At 42.2% G+C, this 18,735-nt stretch overlaps 1 protein-coding gene across 2 annotated transcripts in view; it reads left to right on the forward strand.

Annotated features, from left to right (window-relative positions):
* The first annotated feature begins 248 nt into the window (after positions 1-248).
* Positions 249-18,735, forward strand: part of LOC144668203 (dipeptidyl peptidase 8-like) — a 35,021-nt gene continuing 16,534 nt past the window's right edge. The window contains exons 1-10 of one of the 2 annotated variants that reach the window (XM_078529955.1): positions 249-356; positions 1,598-1,867; positions 5,839-5,951; positions 6,033-6,206; positions 11,119-11,287; positions 11,973-12,083; positions 12,979-13,107; positions 17,720-17,781; positions 17,866-17,966; positions 18,516-18,693. In XM_078529955.1, the coding sequence (XP_078386081.1) occupies positions 1,609-1,867; positions 5,839-5,951; positions 6,033-6,206; positions 11,119-11,287; positions 11,973-12,083; positions 12,979-13,107; positions 17,720-17,781; positions 17,866-17,966; positions 18,516-18,693 (1,296 nt within the window). In that variant the 5' untranslated portion in view covers positions 249-356; positions 1,598-1,608. Of the gene's footprint in view, positions 357-1,596; positions 1,868-5,838; positions 5,952-6,032; positions 6,207-11,118; positions 11,288-11,972; positions 12,084-12,978; positions 13,108-17,719; positions 17,782-17,865; positions 17,967-18,515; positions 18,694-18,735 lie in introns of those variants that run through there. The other variant, XM_078529956.1, reaches the window with a different exon arrangement.

An 18,735-nucleotide genomic window follows, 5' to 3' on the forward strand; every position in this document is an offset into this window, starting at 1 on the left:
AAGTTAAAATGCCCCAGAGAGCCGGTGCGGACACGACGGGCCGAATGGCCTCCCTCTGCACTGTCACTATCCTGGGATGCTGGACCCTGGGTGCTCAGGGATGCGCAGCCGGCCCTCTGCGGGCGACGCCGGCCGGCCGGGTTGCTGTCGGCCTGTGGCGGCGAGGGACCGGAGGTGGCGCTGTGGACGGAGGTCTGCCGGTACTGCAGCTGCAGGGGGCTCTGCCTCGGGAGGTGCAGCAGCCCCCGAGCCGCGGGCGGCCATCCTGCCCCCGGCCTCGTATATCGTTGGCAGCGGAAGTGGAGGAAAGCGGAAGTGTATAAAGAGCCAGGAAGAGGGTGAGGGAGTTTGTGTGGGTGAGAATTTAAAAACAAATCATTATATAAATTGTTGCTTTTACCTGGGGGGGGGGGGGGGGGGGAGAGACACATTGATTAAATAAAATGTTATATTCATTTGTAATTTACAAAATAAAATCAATTCCTTTCCCTCCCCCTGAAGCCAGGCAGATGTTGTCATGATTTCTTCACAAAGCAACTATCGAAATGTTCGAAATCTGGAATTTTCCAAAATAATTCGCTTAACCTGAACCAGAGCCAAATTCAGCTTGTCCCAATCCCGGGGTTCGCTCAGAGGCTGAAACATTTGGGAGCTTCAGGAACCATTTTATTTAAATTCAGATTTCTGTTGTATTGTCATTTCCCCCTCCCCACCACTCCCCCCTTTGGAATTTCCTGCCAATCCCCAGCCGCCCTCCTTATTTTTTTAAAAAAAAGACATTTTTGCAAAAGCGACACGAGGAAAAACTTTTTCACACAGCGAGCGAGCGGTTAGGGTTTGGAATGCGCTGCCTGAGACCGTGGTCGAGGCAGGTTCAACCGGGGCGTTCAAGAGGGAATCGGCTGATAATTTGAAAAGAAACAACGTTCAGGGTTCACGGGGCGAATGGCACCAGGTGAAATGCTCATTCAGAGAGCCGGTGCAAACACATTGGGCCGAATGGCCTCATCCTGCACTGTAACAACTCTGTGATTTTCCTTTTAAAACGTTAAACTGAAAATGACGCATTATATGATTCTGTTTAGAGCTGCTGCCTGTTTAATGTTTTGATTTGGCTGCTTGGAAATTTGAGTTAAAAAGCAGGAACAAAAGCTGTTCTTCAACATTGAGGTTTATTTTTCTTCGCTTGACCTGAGGCAGTAAGATATAAATGTTGGGCTACCAGCATTACCAAGGTGCCAAATCATCAGGTCCTCTTTTTTTTAAACTGAGTGATCTCCAGTTGCGTTACAGTTCTCAAATCCGTCACTGAGTCTTTGTACTGAAAACCTCATGAACATTTCACCATAAGATCAACTCATATTACAGAGCGTGTGCCCACTATATTTCCACCTGAAAACAAAAGAGCTTCTTGCAGGAAAGCAAAATGTGTGACACTATATTCTCTGAGCCAGATTGCTTTGAGTTATGGGCATGAAGAGTAATGTACTCGAAGGATAGGGTGTTGACCTTGCATTGTGCTACAATTGCTGAGGTAATGTTCTCTGATTGTTGCACTACTGCAGTTTGTATTTAATTCTCTGTCCTCATCTTTTAGGAGGAGAGGTGATGGCTGCAGCAATGGAAACTGAGCAACCTAACATTGAGGTCTTTGAAACAGCCTCTGCAAGTGCTGCTGTGGACATTGAAGAGGCAGAAGAACTTGAGCCATACTATGTGGCGAGGTACTCCTGGAGTCGCTTACGGAAGTTAATCACTGACAGCAGGAAGCTGCATGGGCACATGATGGCAAAACCTCCTCATGATTTTTATTTTGTAAAGAAAAATGATCCTGAAGGGCCTCATTCAGATAGGATCTATTATCTAGGTGAGCAGCCTCTGTCTCCCAGCTGTAGCAGGCCTGTAGTTTCATCTGTTACAATTCACACCTTATTCTACACGACTGGTAGTCGCATTAGTATTATGCCGTCCATATCTGTGTTTTATGTCTGGATGTGCCTGCCTCTGTTTGCTTGTTCTTCCAGTGTTATGATTGATGTATGCAACAACCGTAACTTTTATTTTAAGAACAATCAGGTCATCATTATTTCTTTAGTTGTCAAAATGTGACTAATAGGGTATTTCTTTAACAAGCACATCATCCACCATTTTACACGGCTTATGACAATTCATTCTTGTCCAGTTTACATCACTAAACTACATACAGAAAATGCTTGTTCTTTATGAACACACAGGCATTCATTCTGGGGTAATCTATGCTCTATCTCCCACCACCAGTTTTGACCCTAGATAGCAAGTTTCTGACTATGAAGTATGTCACAGTGAGCTGATCTAGCTCCAGCTGCAGTGCAGACAAGTGTAATTCCAGGAAGGGTCACTAGACAGCCATCAGCAAAGGGGACGCTTACTCTCTCTAGCTTAAGACCGCTAAGGTTAATTATAACCCTTCTATCCTGGCTAAGATCACCCAACTCAGACCAAGGAATCAGTTGTTATTTCTCTTTTCTGCTACTCCAAACTGGCCCCTCTAGTATCCAGCATTGCTGCTCTGTAAGTAGTCACTTGGAGACAAGAGCAGATTAATTAATAACACATGTCCCAGACCCTATCCTCTCCCTGACCTGGAGGACGTTGCCTTACCCTCATGTGGTCAGAACTTCCTTTCTCCTAGTGGAGGAGGCTGGAAGAGGAGAATAATGTGTAAAATAACAATGGAACTGTTGCATACCATTAAGTGCCTTCCTTTGCAAAAGACTTGTGACAATGGCTGTTGGGTTACAAGCTTCAGTCTACAGCAAAAACAATGAGCATTTTATTTTAACTCTTCTGTATGTCAGAACTTTGTGAGATTCCACCTATTTGGGATGGATCAAATACATTGGCAAATTTCCTCCTAGTGCAGCCAGCAGTATCAGTATCTAGATTCATATGGTGTGCATACAGGTACTGCATACCTAAACAGTCACACAGGTGATATCTGTAGTGCACAAATATGGATATCATGCATATCATACAAGTTGTCCACACAAATATTCACTGTTAATGTACCTAGACATGTGTATTGTATGTGGACAGTACACTCATGAAAAAATAATGCACTTATGATAAATGCTGCACTCACACATGCACTGAGATGTTATATACATGGACAAAAACACTTCCTTCTTAGAGAGACCACCCTATAATCAGGCCGGCACCTTGCTCACTACAGGGTGTTACTGTTTGGTAAACTTCACAGCATGGGGAGACACTGGCGTCTCCTTAGTTAGCTGGCAGTGTGTTAATAAGACCCAGTATGGGTACAGCCTGAAGCATCAGATCCTGTTTGCCTCACTCCTTCCCTACACTCCTTTCCTTTCCTATCCGTCCCCTTCGCTTAAGTTCTCTTTCACATGCCCTGCCAATACGCTGGTCCCACTATCTTTCCAGCGTGGGAGTTTTTTTCTCAAGCTAACTTGTACATGTTTAATCACTGCTCTTGTGGAGCCTACTTTCTCCTCTGAACCCTTCCACCATGCTAACAAAAAAAGCAATGATGGCAGTGAAATATGTCAAATTAATGTTAAAGAGCAATCTGGGCAGCTTTAAGAAACTAAAACTGAAGTTGTAACAGAGGAAACAAATTCAAAAATTAGATAGAAAAGATTAGTAAGAGCTGAGTTGAGAAATGTGGTGAAACTTCCTTCAGTGTAATGTGCATCAAAATTGTAAACCTATTTATTAAGAACATTAACTATTTTAAAAAATTTGCTTGTGTGATACTGTTAAGTCTTTAAAAAGTAATGTTTCTGTGCGAAAGAAAGGTAACAATCAAAATAAAATTTAAGAAAGTGAAGAAATAAAAAGGATGGTGCATTTGTTTAAAATATAAAAATTATCCAAGAGATATTACTGACAAAAGAGACATGTCTAAACTTTTCATTTTGCACTCGCAAGAATACCAAAAAAAGGGGGAAAACAACAATTTATACTACATGTGAAGAGAGTGCTGATTATTCGGCAAGTGGCATTGCCATGGAGAATGCACCAGTGATGGTGACTGACACTTAAATAAGTGACAGCCATTCGCTGACTCATTCCTCAGGGCAGTGCCTTGACCAATCAGGGTCAAGCTGCCTGGTTTAAATTTGAAACAATGCTTGGCAGTTAACTGTCAGTCACCATCACTGGTGCATTCTCTATGGCAATGCCACTTGCCAACCAATCAGCACTCTCTTCTCATGGTATAAATTGTTGTTTTCCCCTTGTATTGGTATTCTTGCAAGTGCCCTGATGAGTGCAAGACGAAAAGCTTAGATGTCTCTCTTTTTCAGCAATATTCAAGTTCTGTACTATCAAACAACTATCCAAGAGATAATTAAAAAGGACATTAATTGACATATTTATCCACTGAAATTAACATAAATATACAAATAGTGTCTTACGCTTACCGACATATGGTACTCATTGATGCACAGAGGTTTAGCTTTTCTATATTTGTGGTTCTGTTAGCAAAGTAACAATTCAGAGAACATAAGTTCAAGTCCCACCATGTTAGTGTGAGAATTTGAATTCAGTTATAAACAAAATCTTGACATAACCTGGTATCAGTACAGACATGACCATAAAGCCAAAGGATTGTCTTCAAAAACCAACTGGTTCACTAATGTCTTTTAGGGAAGGAAATCTGCCATCCTTACCCATTCTGCCCTCCATGTGACTCCAGTTCGACATTGCTGGAGTTGAATATTAACTGTCCTCTGAAATAGCCTAGCAAGCCACTCAGTTCTGTCAAACTAAAGGCAACTGAGGATGGGCAATAAAATGCTCACCTTTCCAGTAATACCCACATCACGAGAATGAACTGAAAGAAAGGGAGAACATAATTTGTATATTAATTTATGCAGGAATCATGTAATTTAAATATTAATATTGGGAGTGTGTAATTTGTATATTAATGTAGGGAGTGTATTATCTATATTGGGGGGGGTGGTATGTAGTGGATTTATTAATTTGTGGAAGGAGTAATTGGTATATCAACATGTGTTGTGTATATTTTTACCAATCATATATAATCATAGCAGTGAAGGTGCAGAAGGTCACAATTTGATCTACTGTGCCTTTACTTGCACCAGCCTGGTTCCATGTTGAAGCTATCCACTCAGTGTTCTGCTCTTTCCCTAAATCTTTTCATGTTTTTGTTCAATTATTTATCTAATTCCCCCTTAAATCCTATGATTGACTCAGCACTGATAGTCACTCATGACAAACGCATTCCATATGCTGAAAACCCTTAGCATGTACAAACATTCTTCTGATGACCTCCTCTACATTTCTAGCACTAATCCCACATGTATGTCTCCTTGGTACCCATGGGAATATTCTTTCACTATTTACACTCTGAAGCTCTTAAAATTTGAATACTTTCAGAAGAATCCAGCTCCTCTGTTCCAGTGAATACCACCTTAGTTTTTCAATTCTCTCATCATAGCTATATCCTTTCATCCCTGACATTACCCTAGTCAATCTACACTGCACCTTTTCCATGACTTCACTATTTTTCCCAGTAATACAGCTGCAGTATAACTGATGTTTTGCTGTGCATGCTAATACATAATTGTATATATGCTAATGTAATGAGTGTTAAAGTGTTGTATATTTATTGGTAGAAGGTTCATAAATCTGTACATTTACTACTGAGGAGAATATATACAAGATTAGTACCATGGAGCAAGCTGAAAAGGCTGATAATCTCCAGTTTATTGTCCATTAAAGTGTTGATTTCAAGAGTACCGCTTGACAATGTTACTGTGAATTGATCTGGTCTGTAACTGATTTTAATATGTCATTCTGTTCCAGCTATGTCAAATGAAAACCGGGAAAATAGATTGTTCTACTCAGAAATTCCCCATAAGATAAACAAAGATGCTGTCCCGCTGCTCTCATGGAAACCTCTGTTGGACTATTTTCAGGTACAGGAAACTGTGAAACAGTTGTTATTTTACTGATCAATAAATGTGGACACCGAATGATGATTCATGTTTATGTCCCAGTCCGTTCCTGACTATGGAGTTTACTGTCGTGAAGAAGAGCTGTTGCGGGAAAGGAAAAGAATCGGAACGATTGGAATTGCGTCGTATGATTTCCACAAAGAAAGTGGAATGTTTCTGTTCCAGGCGAGCAACAACATCTACTTTACGGTGGACGGTGGTAACACGGGTTTCACTGTGAGTCCCATTGTTTATTTCCATCTCCACAAATTTGATTTACTTTTCTCATCTTTCACACCCCCATGCCAGTGCCGTTCTTTGGATAGGAGATCACAAAGGTTTGTGGACCTTTTTAGTGCCACTCTGAAGGCTGTAAAATAGCTGAAAGTTGATTCACTCTCTGGCGTTACCTTCCTGCAGGAAAGCATGTGATGCTGATAGTCCACCTCCATGGCTCAGAGCCAGAATCACATCGTCTGATAATCTGTGAGCTGTCCACCAAGGATCCATCCTTAACTTCCTCCTATTTCTCATCCACATGTTTCCCCTGGTGACATTCTCCAAAAACACGACGTCGCTTTCCATACGTGTGCTGTCGACCCCCAGCTTTACTTATCTTGACCTCTCCACTGTCTCTAAATTATCAGACTGCATGTCCGACATCCAGTCCTGGATGAGCAGAAATTTCCTCCAGTAAATTCTTAGGAAGACTGAAGCTGTTGTCTTTGGTCCCCACCACAAACTCTGCCCCCTCGTCACTGACTCCGTCCCTCTCCCGGACAACTGTCTGAGGCTGAACCAGGCTCTTTGCCACCTCAGGGTCATATTTGATCCCAAGATGAGCTTTCAACCACATATCAGCACCGCCACTAAGGCCACATATTTCCTACCTCAAATACTGGCTGACCCTTCACCCGTGTCTCAGCTCTTCTGCTGCTGAAATCCTCATCCATGTCTTTGTTACCTCCAGACTTGTCTATTCCACTGCACCCCAGGCCCGCCTCCCACAATCTATCCTCCATAAACTTGAGGTCACTCAAACCTCTGCTGTCTATGTCCTCACTCACACCAAATCCCATTTGTATATCACCCCTGTGCTTGCTGAAACACACTGATTCACAGAATCACGGAATCACACAGTGCAGAAGAGGCCCTTCGGCCCATCGAGTCTGCGCCGACACGTGAGAAACACCTGACCTACCTACCTAATCCCATTTACCAGCACTTGGCCCATAGCCTTGAATGTTATGATGTGCCATGTGTTCATCCAGGTACTTTTTAAAGGATGTGAGGCAACCCACCTCCACCACCCTCCCAGGCAGCGCATTCCAGACCGTCACCACCCTCTGGGTAAAAACGTTTTTTCTCACATCCCCCCTAAACCTCCTGCCCCTCACCTTGAACTTATGTCCCCTTGTGACTGACCCTTCAACTCAGGGGAACAGCTGCTCCCTATCCACCCTGCCCATGCCCCTCATAATCTTGTACACCTCGATCAGCTCACCCTCAGTCTTCTCTGCTCCAACGAAAACAACCCAAGTCAATCCAACCTCTCTTCATAAATTAAATGTTTCATCCCAGGCAACATCCTGGTGAATCTCCTCTGCACCCCCTCCAGTGCAATCACATCCTTCCTATAATGTGGCGACCAGAACTGCACACAGTACTCCAGCTGTAGCCTTATCAAGGTTCTATACAAGTCCAACATGATCTCCCTACTTTTGTAATCTATGCTCCAATTGATAAAGGCAAGTGTCCCATATGCTTTTTTAACCAACCCACTAACATGCCCCTCCGCCTTCAGAGATCTATGGACACACACGCCAAGGTCCCTTTGTTCCTCAGAACTTCCTAGTGTCATGCTGTTCATTGAATACCTTCCAAAGTGTATCACCTCATACTTTTCAGGGTTAAATTCCATCTGCCACTTATCTGCCCATTTAACCATTCCGTCTATATCTTCCTGTAGCCCAAGACACTCAACCTCACTTTTAACCACCTGGCCAATATTTGTGTCATCCGCAAACTTACTAATCGTACCCCCCACATAGTCATCTATGTCATTTATATAAATGACAAATAATAGGGGACCGAGCACAGATCCCTGTGGTACGCCACTGGACACTGGCTTCCAGACACTAAAGCATCCTTCTGTCATCACCCTCTGCCTCCTACAACTAAGCCAATTTTGAATCCACCTTATCAAATTACCCTGTATCCCATGTGCATTTGCCTTCTTTATAAGTCTCCCATGTGGGAGCTTGTCAAAGGCTTTGCTGAAATCCATATAAACTACATCAACTGCACTACCCTCATCTACACACCTGGTCACCTCCTCAAAAAATTCAATCAAATTTGTAAGGCATGACCTCCCTCTGACAAAGCCATGCTGACTATCCCTGATCAAACCTTGCCTCTCCAAGTGGAGATAGATTCTCTCCTTAAGAATTTTCTCCAATAGTTTCCCTACCACTGACGTGAAACTCATTGGCCTGTAGTTCCCTGGATTATCTCTACAACCCTCCTTAAATAGCGGAACCACATTAGCTGTTCCCCAGTCCTCTGGCACCTCCCCTGTGACCAGAGAGGAATTAAAAATTTGGGTCAGAGTCCCTGCGGTCTCCTCCCTTGCCTCCCTCAGCAGTTTGGGATACAAATCATCTGGACCTGGAGGTTTGTCCACTTTTAAGCCTGTGAACACCTCCAATACCTTGTCACTCCCTATATCAATTTGTTTAAGAGCCTCACAGTCTCTCTCCCCGAATTCGATACTTTCATCCTCATTCTCTTGGGTGAAGACGGATGTGAAGTATTCATTCAACACTCTAGCGATGTCCTCTGGCTCCACCCATAGATTGCCCCCTTGGTCCCTAATGGGCCCTACTCTTTCCTTGTTTATCCTCTTCCCATTGATATACTTGTAGAATATCTTGGGATTTTCCCTACTTTTACCAGCCAGGGCTTTCTCATATCCCCTCTTTGCTCTCCTAATTGCTTTCTTAAGCTCCAACCTGCACTTTCTGTACTCCACTAATGCCTCTGCTGATTTGCTTCCCTTGTACCTGCTAAAAGCCTCTCTTTTCCTTCTCATTGTAACCTGAATATCTCTGGTCATCCATGGTTCTCTGGGCTTGTTACTCCTTCCTATCACCCTAGAGGGAACATGTTGAGCCTGTACCCTCCCCATTTCCTTTTTGAAAGCCACCCACTGCTCCTCTGTAGATTTCACCACAAGTAACTGTTCCCACTCTACCTTGGCCAGATCCTGCCTTATTTTACTAAAATCCACTCTCCCCCAATCCAAAACAATTTTTTGCAACTTGTCGATTTCTTTGTCCATAACAAACTTAAACTGTACCATGTTGTGATCGCTATCACTAAAATGCTCCCCCACCACCACCTCAGCCACCTGTCCAGCTTCATTCCCCAGAATTAGGTCCAGCACTGCGCCGTCCCTTGTTGGACCCTCTACATATTGACCTAAAAAGTTCTCCTGTACACATTTCAAGAAATCCACTCCATCCAAGCCCTTAACACTATGTCTATCCCAATTAATGTTGGGAAAGTTGAAATCACCTAATATAATTACCCAGTTAAGCAACACCTCAGTTTTAAAACTCTCGTCCTTGTTTTCTAATTCCTCCACGGTCTGGCCCCTCACTTTATCTGGAATCTCCGCCAGCCCCACAAACGTCCGAGATATCTGTGCTCCTCCAATTCCAGCCTCTTGAGCATACCCAATTTTAATCGTTCCGCCATTGGTGGCTGTGCCTACAGCTGCCTGGGCCCTAAGCTATGGAATTGCCTCCCTAAACCTCTCTGCATCTCCACCTTGCTTCCCTCTTTAAGGTACTTAAACCTTTCTCTTTGCCCAAGTTTTTGGTTGACTGCCTTAATATCTCCTTGTGTGCCTCGGTGTCATATTTTGTTTTATAATGCCTCTGTGAAGCACCCTAAGACATTTTATTAAGTTAAAGGTGCTATATAAATACAAGTTGTTGTTGTGAGTAAATGTTGTGTTAACAAAGTGAGTTTGAGGAGTAGTTGAAGACCAGATCCAGTAGCTCAGCAACATTTATAATGGTGCTGAGACAAAGATATTGATGCCCAAAACCACATAATGGGAGGAAGAAACTTCAATACACTCAGTCTTGATCTGACCTGCCCTTAATGCAGGAATACCAGGTAAAGGATTTGGCATTTTCCATGAGCGGAAGTAAAAGCCAGACCAGGGTTGCTGGGCCAGTGCCTCCTAGCATCAGCCCATAGAGGATGTCAGTGAAGGTCTGCGAGCAAGCCAGCCATATTCTCATTAGCAGAGGTACAGGCCCACGTAATTTAAAGGCTGGGGCATAATAAATTTGATTTTTTTAAAAAGTGAACTTGGCAGCTAAAATTTGGATTGATTTTAAGGGATTCTTTGTGTGAGGAATTGACAGAAGAACAGCCCAAGTGAAATTTGTTACTGTTTAAAGGTTTTTTTATTCATTCTCGGTATAAGTGCCCCAGGCAAGGTCATCATTTTCTGCCCTTCCCTAGTTGCCCTTCAGAAGGTGGTGATGAACCGCCCTCTTGAACCACTGGAGTCCATGTGGTGCAGCTACACCCACAGTTCTTCCTTCTGTAGCTGTTTGACACAACAGACTGGCTTGCGACGCCACTTCAGAGGGCAGTTAATCAACCGCATTGTGTGGGTGAGGAGTCACAAGTAGGCCAGACCGAGTAAAGATGGCAGATTCCCTCCCCTGAAGGACATTAGTGAACTAGATGGGCTTTTATGACAACCCAGTAGTTTCCTGATCATTATTAGTGAAACTAGCACTATATTCCAGATTTATTAGTTGAACTCATCCCTCTGGAGTATCAGGCCAGGTCTCTGGATTACTAGCCCAGTACTACTGGACTAGTACACTTGTGTCCCCATTGAGGTTAGTTGAAAGTTAGATGAGGAACACCTTGCTGATGTCAAAGGAGAAGGTTTTCCATCAGGGAATGGACAAACCTATCCATTGCAGTAAGGAAGAAGGTTTCTATGTTCTACAAGTTGAACAGCCTATCCCACAATAAAGAAGCAAAATCATTGAAGTGGTTTGAGACGACACAACAGTAATGGATATACAGTAAATATCTTGGCTGTTTTATTTTCCAGAAAGAGCCATTAAACCCTTCACCAGTAAAAACCAGCTGTCCCAACATCAGGATGGATCCCAAAATTTGCCCTGCCGATTCATCTTGGATTTCATTCATCCACAGCAATGATTTGTGGATCTCTAACATTGAAACAGGCGAAGAAAAGCGACTAACTTTTGCGCATAAAGGTACTGATGAGTTCCACGAAAATGCTACATTAACCTAAACCTGCATCCACAGTCTTATAAGATCTGTTCCAACAACTCTCTACATACCAGTGATGTATGGGATCTGTTTTGATAGCACTCTATGCACAGAGATATATGGAATTTGGCCCAGTAAAAGAAAAATTTGTGCTTATATGGTGCCTGTCACGTCCCTAGGACATCCCAATGTGCTTTATAGCCAATGTAATCAGCCAATGATAGCCTTCTACCTTCAGTGATAAATGGAATGTGCACTAATGGTATGATGTCAAGAACAATAAAAGGTAAGTGCTCTGTGGGGCCAAACAAGAGGAAGTTTTCTATGATTTTGACTGCAATCCTGGACATCTACCAACAGCTATTATACACATCTACAGCCCTCTTTCCCTGTGAATGAGGTTTGTCAACAATTTACATTTACATCAATGGTTTTCAACATTTTTTGTTTGGAGAATTCCATCCATATACTGATATTTCCTAACTTCCTAACTAAAGAATTGATGCTATTATCTTTTTCTTAGTATCCATTTAATGAAATGATCTGGTACTAAATAAGAAAACAACTGTTGACAGACAGACAAATCTGATGACCTCAAAAGACATCAAGGGTCCAGGGACAGCAGTTTCTACATTCTGATATTTGCTTTCTCCAACTTTTATCATTAAGGTTTGCCCAACTTAGAAGATGACCCTAAATCTGCGGGAATCTCTAGCTTTGTACTCCAGGAAGAGTTTGACCGGTACACAGGGTATTGGTGGTGTCCTTTGGCTGAAGACAGTAAGTATATTCATTAAGTGAACGCATGGGATTGTATTGAATTAAATGATATTAAAGCCAGTAACTTTCCACTAGCCAGTGTGGTGCATAGCCACTCAAGACTAGAAAGATTTTGGGTTAAATTCGCAATCTGTGTTGTTAGCTGATCTCAAGTAGGAAACTGTGATCTAGGATCAATGATCCTGAGCAGGGAGGGGGCAAAGTTAGTCAGGGTTCCCATTTCCGGCTACAATCCAGTGACCCCACTTGAAAATGTGGGGATGTTAGACAAAAACAATGGGCAGAATTTTCTGTGCCCGCTGGCGTCGGGCGTCATGGTGGGCGTGAGTGGACAACATGGCGGGGAGGCCAAAAATCAGTTTCACAACGTTGTGAAACCAGATGCAATCGTCCGCTCTGCCCTTCAATAGCAAATCTCTGGGTTTGACCACATGTCATGATGTTGCGTTTTCAAAACATAAATCTTGTCTTTGGGCTGCTGATATTGAGCTGACGGTGAGCAGGTTTCTAGCTTCTTTGTGTAACAGCATGGCAAGATTCTCGAATTAGCCAGTGACATCCAAGTACCTGAATGAAAATTGAACGTGTGGATGATGATATGTAATTAGTTATGCCTTTGCAGAAGAGGCTGAGAATGGATAGATGTGTGCAGTTTCAAACTAAGAACCAGGATCCAGGCTCACTCTTTGAAATGCACTGTGCGCTATTGGGGTTTTGTGGAACTTAGTTAATCTATTTATGAAGTTGAATAGCCACAGGAAAAATACATCAAAGAAGTTAAAAGTTTAAGTTTTTCACCAAACATTCCTACTAATAATGAAGTACAGACTCTACTTAATCCTAATTAACATTAATGGTTGTTTCATTTGATGCTGATATTCAAATTCTTTCCCAGCTCCAGACGGAGGAAGGATTTTCAGGATACTTTATGAAGAGAATGATGAATCGAATGTTGAAATCATCCATGTGACTTCACCCATGCTTGAAACACGAAGGTGTGATTCATACAGGTACCCACGAACAGGTAAGGGATCTCTTTTGTTATGTATGGTTTACATTGGTTGGGCACTTTGTGATCTCTGTGATGATGTGTCCAAAACTAGGTGTGTGTGCCTGAATAAGTGATGCAGCATCGCAGTCACAATCTTGCAGTTATGCATCAGCCACAGTTAAGTAAAACATGGTCTCAGTAATGGAATGGTTGCACTGATGTAGGACAAAGAGCCATAAGGAGTCTGGGGCTGGTGGCCAAAAGCACTCCAGGTGACAATGAAAAGCACCTATGACAGGTTGGGAGTGTACCCTCTTAGAGAGAAATGACAGCAAGGCATGCCTGAGGAAAGGGTGACTTTCTAGTTGTGGAAACATTACAATTACAAAGGAAGGCATTTCCCAATAAAAAAGTGTTAAAAAAACCACTGTCCTAATGTAAATTGTGTGCTGGATACATTAACACTGGCACTTATCTCTCAGGTAACAATCAGTTATGGGTCCTGCAGTCAAGGCCCAGGTGAGTTCTCACTTGAATGGTGTGTAAAAGGGTTAAAAAAAAGGTTTCTTTGCCTTAAATTTTATAAATTATGTTTCTGTTACATAGACAGGGCACAGCTAGATCAGGGGAAATAATCTTCAACCTGATGAGATCCTATTTTGCACTTCGTGGCGTGTCCTCGTCCAGTTATGTTGGTCAGATGTATTGGTCTCTATATCTCCCACACACCAGCTTGCATTTATATAGCACTTCTAACATAGGAAAATGTCCCAAAGTGATTCACAGAAGCGCAATCAATGCTGAGTCAAAGAAGGAGGTCTTAGGAGTGGTGACCAATACTTGGCCAAAGAGGTGGGTTTTAAGGAGGATCATCAAGAAGGAAAAGGAAGTGGAAAGGCAGCAAGCTTTAGGGAGGCAGTGCTAGGGAATGGGGCCTACACGGCTGAAGACATGGCCGTACTGGTGTGATGAAGAGATTTTGGGATGAACAAGAAGCCAGAGTTGGAGGAATGCAGAGATCTCAAGCTTTAGGGATGGTGAAGATTATAGAGATGAAGAGGAAAAGGTCCATAAACCATGGACTGGTCAGGTGAGCAGAAAAGTGGTAAATGGATTTCAACCCAGAGACATGTGAGGTGACGCATTTGGGGAGGTCAAACAAGGCAAAGGATTACACAGTAGATGGCAGGATACTGAGAGGTGTAGAGGAAGCAAGTGACATTGGAGTGAATGTTTATGGGTCCCTGAAGGTAGTGGGACAGGTTGATAAGGTGGTTAAGAAGGCATATGGAATCTTTATTTATTAGCTGACGCATAGAATCTAAGAGCAGGGAGGTTATGCTGGAACTATATAAAACATTAGTTAGGCCACAACTTGAGTACTCTGTGCAGTTCTGTTCACCTCATTACAGAAAGGATGTAATTATATTAGCGAGGGTACAGAGGAGATTTGTGAGGATGTTGGCAGGACTGTAAAATTGCAGCCATGAGGAAGGATTGAATAAGCTGGGTTTGTTCTCCTTGGAACAGAGGAGCTGAGGGGAGATTTTATTAAGATGTACAAAATTGTGAAGGGCCTGGATAGAGTGGATGGGAAGGGCCTATTTACTTTAGCAGAGAGGTCAGTGACTAAGGGCATAGACTTAAAGCGATTGGTAGAAAGGTTAGAGGGGAGATGAGATCTGGAACTCACTGCATGAAAGGGTAGTAGAGACAGAAACCTCAACTAATTTAAAAGGTGCCTGGACATGCACCTCAAGTGCCATAACCTGCAGGGCTACAGATCAAATGCTGGAAAGTGGGAATAGGCTAGGTGGCTTGTTTTATGGCTGGTGCAGACACGATGGGCCAAGTGGCCTCTTCCTGTGCCATAAACTTTCTACGATTCTAAGATGAGAGTTTTAAGTTTGAGGCATTGGGGGACCAGGAGCCAATGTAGTTTAGTGAGCACAGGGCTCACTCATAGCTGAGTGGGACTTAGTACAAGATAGGATAGGGAAAGTTGAGCATTGGATGAGCTGAAATCTAGGTGGATAGATGGAAGAATGGCAATGTTCCCTCTAAGCTGTGCAGCAACCCTAAAGTTCCCACAGAGGCTGTGCACAAGTTACCGTGCCTGTGCAGCCGCACCAAAATAAATTAAAGGGCCCACACACTTAAACGAGCCGGCTGCACATGACAAAAAAAAAATTAGAGAGTAGGTTGGTGGATGGCCAGGAGAGCATTGTACTATTGAAACCTGGAGGTGACAAAGGGAGGGAGAAGGGTTTCAGCAGCAATTAACTAAGAGAGGGAGAAAGACGGCTGATGTAATGGACATGAAAGTAGGTGGTCTTTTTGATAGAAAAGATAAAGTAGTGGAAATTCCACTCAGAATCAAGTGTCTCAAGATTGTGAACAGTGTTAATATCCTCAATAAATTATTCACCCATATCCCTCCTGGTTTCAACGAATAATCTCCCTGCTATGGATCCTTCAGCTGAACCCTTTCTGCATTCCACCATGGTTGATCTCCCTCCCCATGGCCCCTGTTGATTCTTCAGCTGAATATTTTTCACTTTCCATGCTGGGTAGTGTGTTCTGACATCACATTGAGATGAAGATCAGTTTTCTGTCCTGCAGGAAAGTTCTGTAATGCAGTTGGACTGTACAATTTTGAGTTACAATTGTTCATCAATGTATGGGTCTCCACAGACTTTAAAAATGTGACTATCTCTAACATGAAAAAGGAACAGCACATGACATGTTCTGTTTTTTGGGGATTACCTCTTCTGGGTTTATGCACACTTTTGGCAGGTTGGCAGTGGTATTTGCTGTGGAATGTTCCTGTATTAACTCTGCAGCTATTCCTTTTAAAGTTAAAAGTTCTCTTTGGTTTGAACACTGCTCCACGTCAAAGGATTTGTGGTGGTTTGGTGTGTTTATATAATAGTGTAATATCTAGCTAACTGGGAATGTGGCATGTGTGATAATATCTAATATGCTTTATTAACCCCAGAATGGCCACCTTGGACTCTCTGATGCAAACAACACATAGTCATACATTGACAGGATCATTCAGTACTACTCAATATAGGAGTGGTGTATCCTTTATCAATTCCAGTTTACTCCTTTGCACATAGCGTTGTTTGAGGGCTAGTATTCATTTAAGTTCTTGTTATTCATGAGAGAAATAGGCTCAGACAAAAGCTACATCAGGCCCAGTTTTATCCATGCAAGAGGGTGGGTTTTGACTGAGTTAAAATTTCTCCCATAGTTTATGAAATGGGAATAACTAGAAGGGAAAAATGAGATCAGCCTTCTGTCTGGATTGAAGAGATCAGTGAAACAAGCTTCCCACGGTGAAGGATGGGAACAGTAAGATCAAACACTTTGGAACAGATCTATGAGCCAGCATCCCAAATGTGGGTTAAGTGATTGTGCAAAACAGATGGGGAATGCATGATTAGATTAGCTGCCCAGATGTGAGTAAATCTTGAAGTGTAAACCTTGTCAGCAGAATGCGCAGACACTGTCACTCCAGCTGTGTGGTCCATGACACCAGCATTGTGAATCAGCAAAGTTTGGTTTGGTGCCCAGAACAAAAAACTGTCTTTTAGTAAGAAATAGCCACACTGTCACCATTTCTTAATCTCTGTATCTGTGTGTAAACTCTTCAGCTCCAGGTTTACCCTGTTGAAAGTGCTGTAGGCTTTGGACCTGTTTACTCTTAAAATTTTCCTTATTACCTCCTAACTTGGTTAGTTTCCTTATCCATGTTTTCTTTTTATGGAAGAATGAATGGTCTAACTTGCAAACATCCCTACAGGCACAGTTCATGCTATTTCTTGGTTACTGTCCCAGAAGGTCCACGTCAGTTGTTCAATAAGACACTTTCTGGTCATCCCCAAATAGCCCAGCAAAGGTTTGCAAAATTTACCTTCTAGAGAAACTCAAGCGTAACTGCACTCTTAGCCCGGGTCTCCTAGTCAAAAGGTCAATGGTCTTTTGCTGCTACCCCAACCTTTCTCCAGCCTTGCTGTTTTTGTGCAAACTGGAACTCTTCACATCACAGTGGGCACACTAATCACTCCAGCCATGGCCCTGGTTTCAGTGACTCATGTTACTGCTGCCATAAACACAGACCCTTGCATTTCTCAGAGTGAGCAACTCAAATACAGATGAAGTACATATACAATTCATACTCTCTTTGTTGAAACTCAGAGGGTCAAACAGCAGGAATGCAACTATAAAATGTACTGTCCCATTGTGCTTTAACTTAACATATGCTTCTCATAGGCAGGTCACAGCAATACATTCACTAGCCTCTCTAGATGTGAGTTTCATGACTATTTATTTACAATACTAATATAGTGTAAACACATGCCATCTTGATCCCACTCTTAGTCAACTGCCAATGTTGTGAATATCAGACTTGGAGTAAGGGATACTGGTATTAATCCAAACACAAAATAGACTGAGATAGAGTAATTTCATTAAAGCATTTCCAATATAAATGTAATAAACAAAATTTATTTTGCTTTTTTCTCCCTTTGACAGAAATTGATAAATAAGGTGAAGAAGATGTACTTCTGTACTTTAATTATGATTGAATTCTGAATTTACCCAAACTGCTTATGTTTCATTAAGTTTTTCAATATTTCAGGGACTCTAAATCCAAAGATAACCTTCAAGATGTCCGAAGTAACAATAAATGCTAATGGAAGGGTGAGCACCTATAATAGTCACCAAATTTCAAAAATGCTAAGTTTCTAATGACAATAACAATGATACTGTATTTCTTCTCTCCAGATTGCGAGTGTCATTGACAAGGAGTTGGTCCAGCCATTTGAAGTTATTTTTAATGGAACAGAGTACATTGCACGGGTTGGATGGACCCGAGAAGGAAAATAGTGCGTATGTTACTGGTACCTGGCAGGATTTGTCTGCTTTTCAGTGCACAATTATAAGCACAATGAGAATATTAAGAAGCATAGCCCCATTCAAGCTCAGATTGTCTTAAATTCAATGATTGCAGCTCTGTAAAATCCATGCCCTCAGATATTAGCGGCTGAAATTTTACCCATTACTCATGTAGTACCTGGATATCAAAGTAGTCATTAACTGCAGTAGGCATTCAAGTAGATATGTTTTTGAACATCGTCTCCAGATACTAAGTATATCATTATTGGATGAATAACTTAGGGCAGTAGATCTATATCTGTAAGGCTTTATGTGCAGATAACTAAACCTTAAGGATAAAATTTCACCTGACAATAATTTTAGGTGTGTTAACTTTTTTGCAAGAATTCTGGAATTACAAAAAATTCACCTGAGGTCTCTCCTATTCAGCTTAACATTTTTTTTGCATATCTTACACTTGTATAAATCCCTGTTTTAAAAAAAAGCAAAATAAATATTGCCAACATACCTGAATCTATAAAATATTGATCTTCTCATAGTGCATGGGCCATCCTGTTGGATCGACCCCAGACAAGGCTCCAGATCGTTCTGATTCCTCCTGCTTTGTTTATCCCAGTGGTGGATGATCCAGTGGAACACCAGAAACTCGTGGAATCTGTGCCTGATAGTGTAACACCATTGATCATATATGAGGAAACAACAGACATTTGGATAAATGTATGTAGCATCCACCTCCTTAAGTATATAAACTAGCTGCTA

The sequence above is a fragment of the Cetorhinus maximus genome, chromosome 26 (genome assembly GCF_964194155.1).
Source record: "Cetorhinus maximus chromosome 26, sCetMax3.hap1.1, whole genome shotgun sequence".
Classification (NCBI taxonomy): Eukaryota; Metazoa; Chordata; class Chondrichthyes; order Lamniformes; family Cetorhinidae; genus Cetorhinus; species Cetorhinus maximus.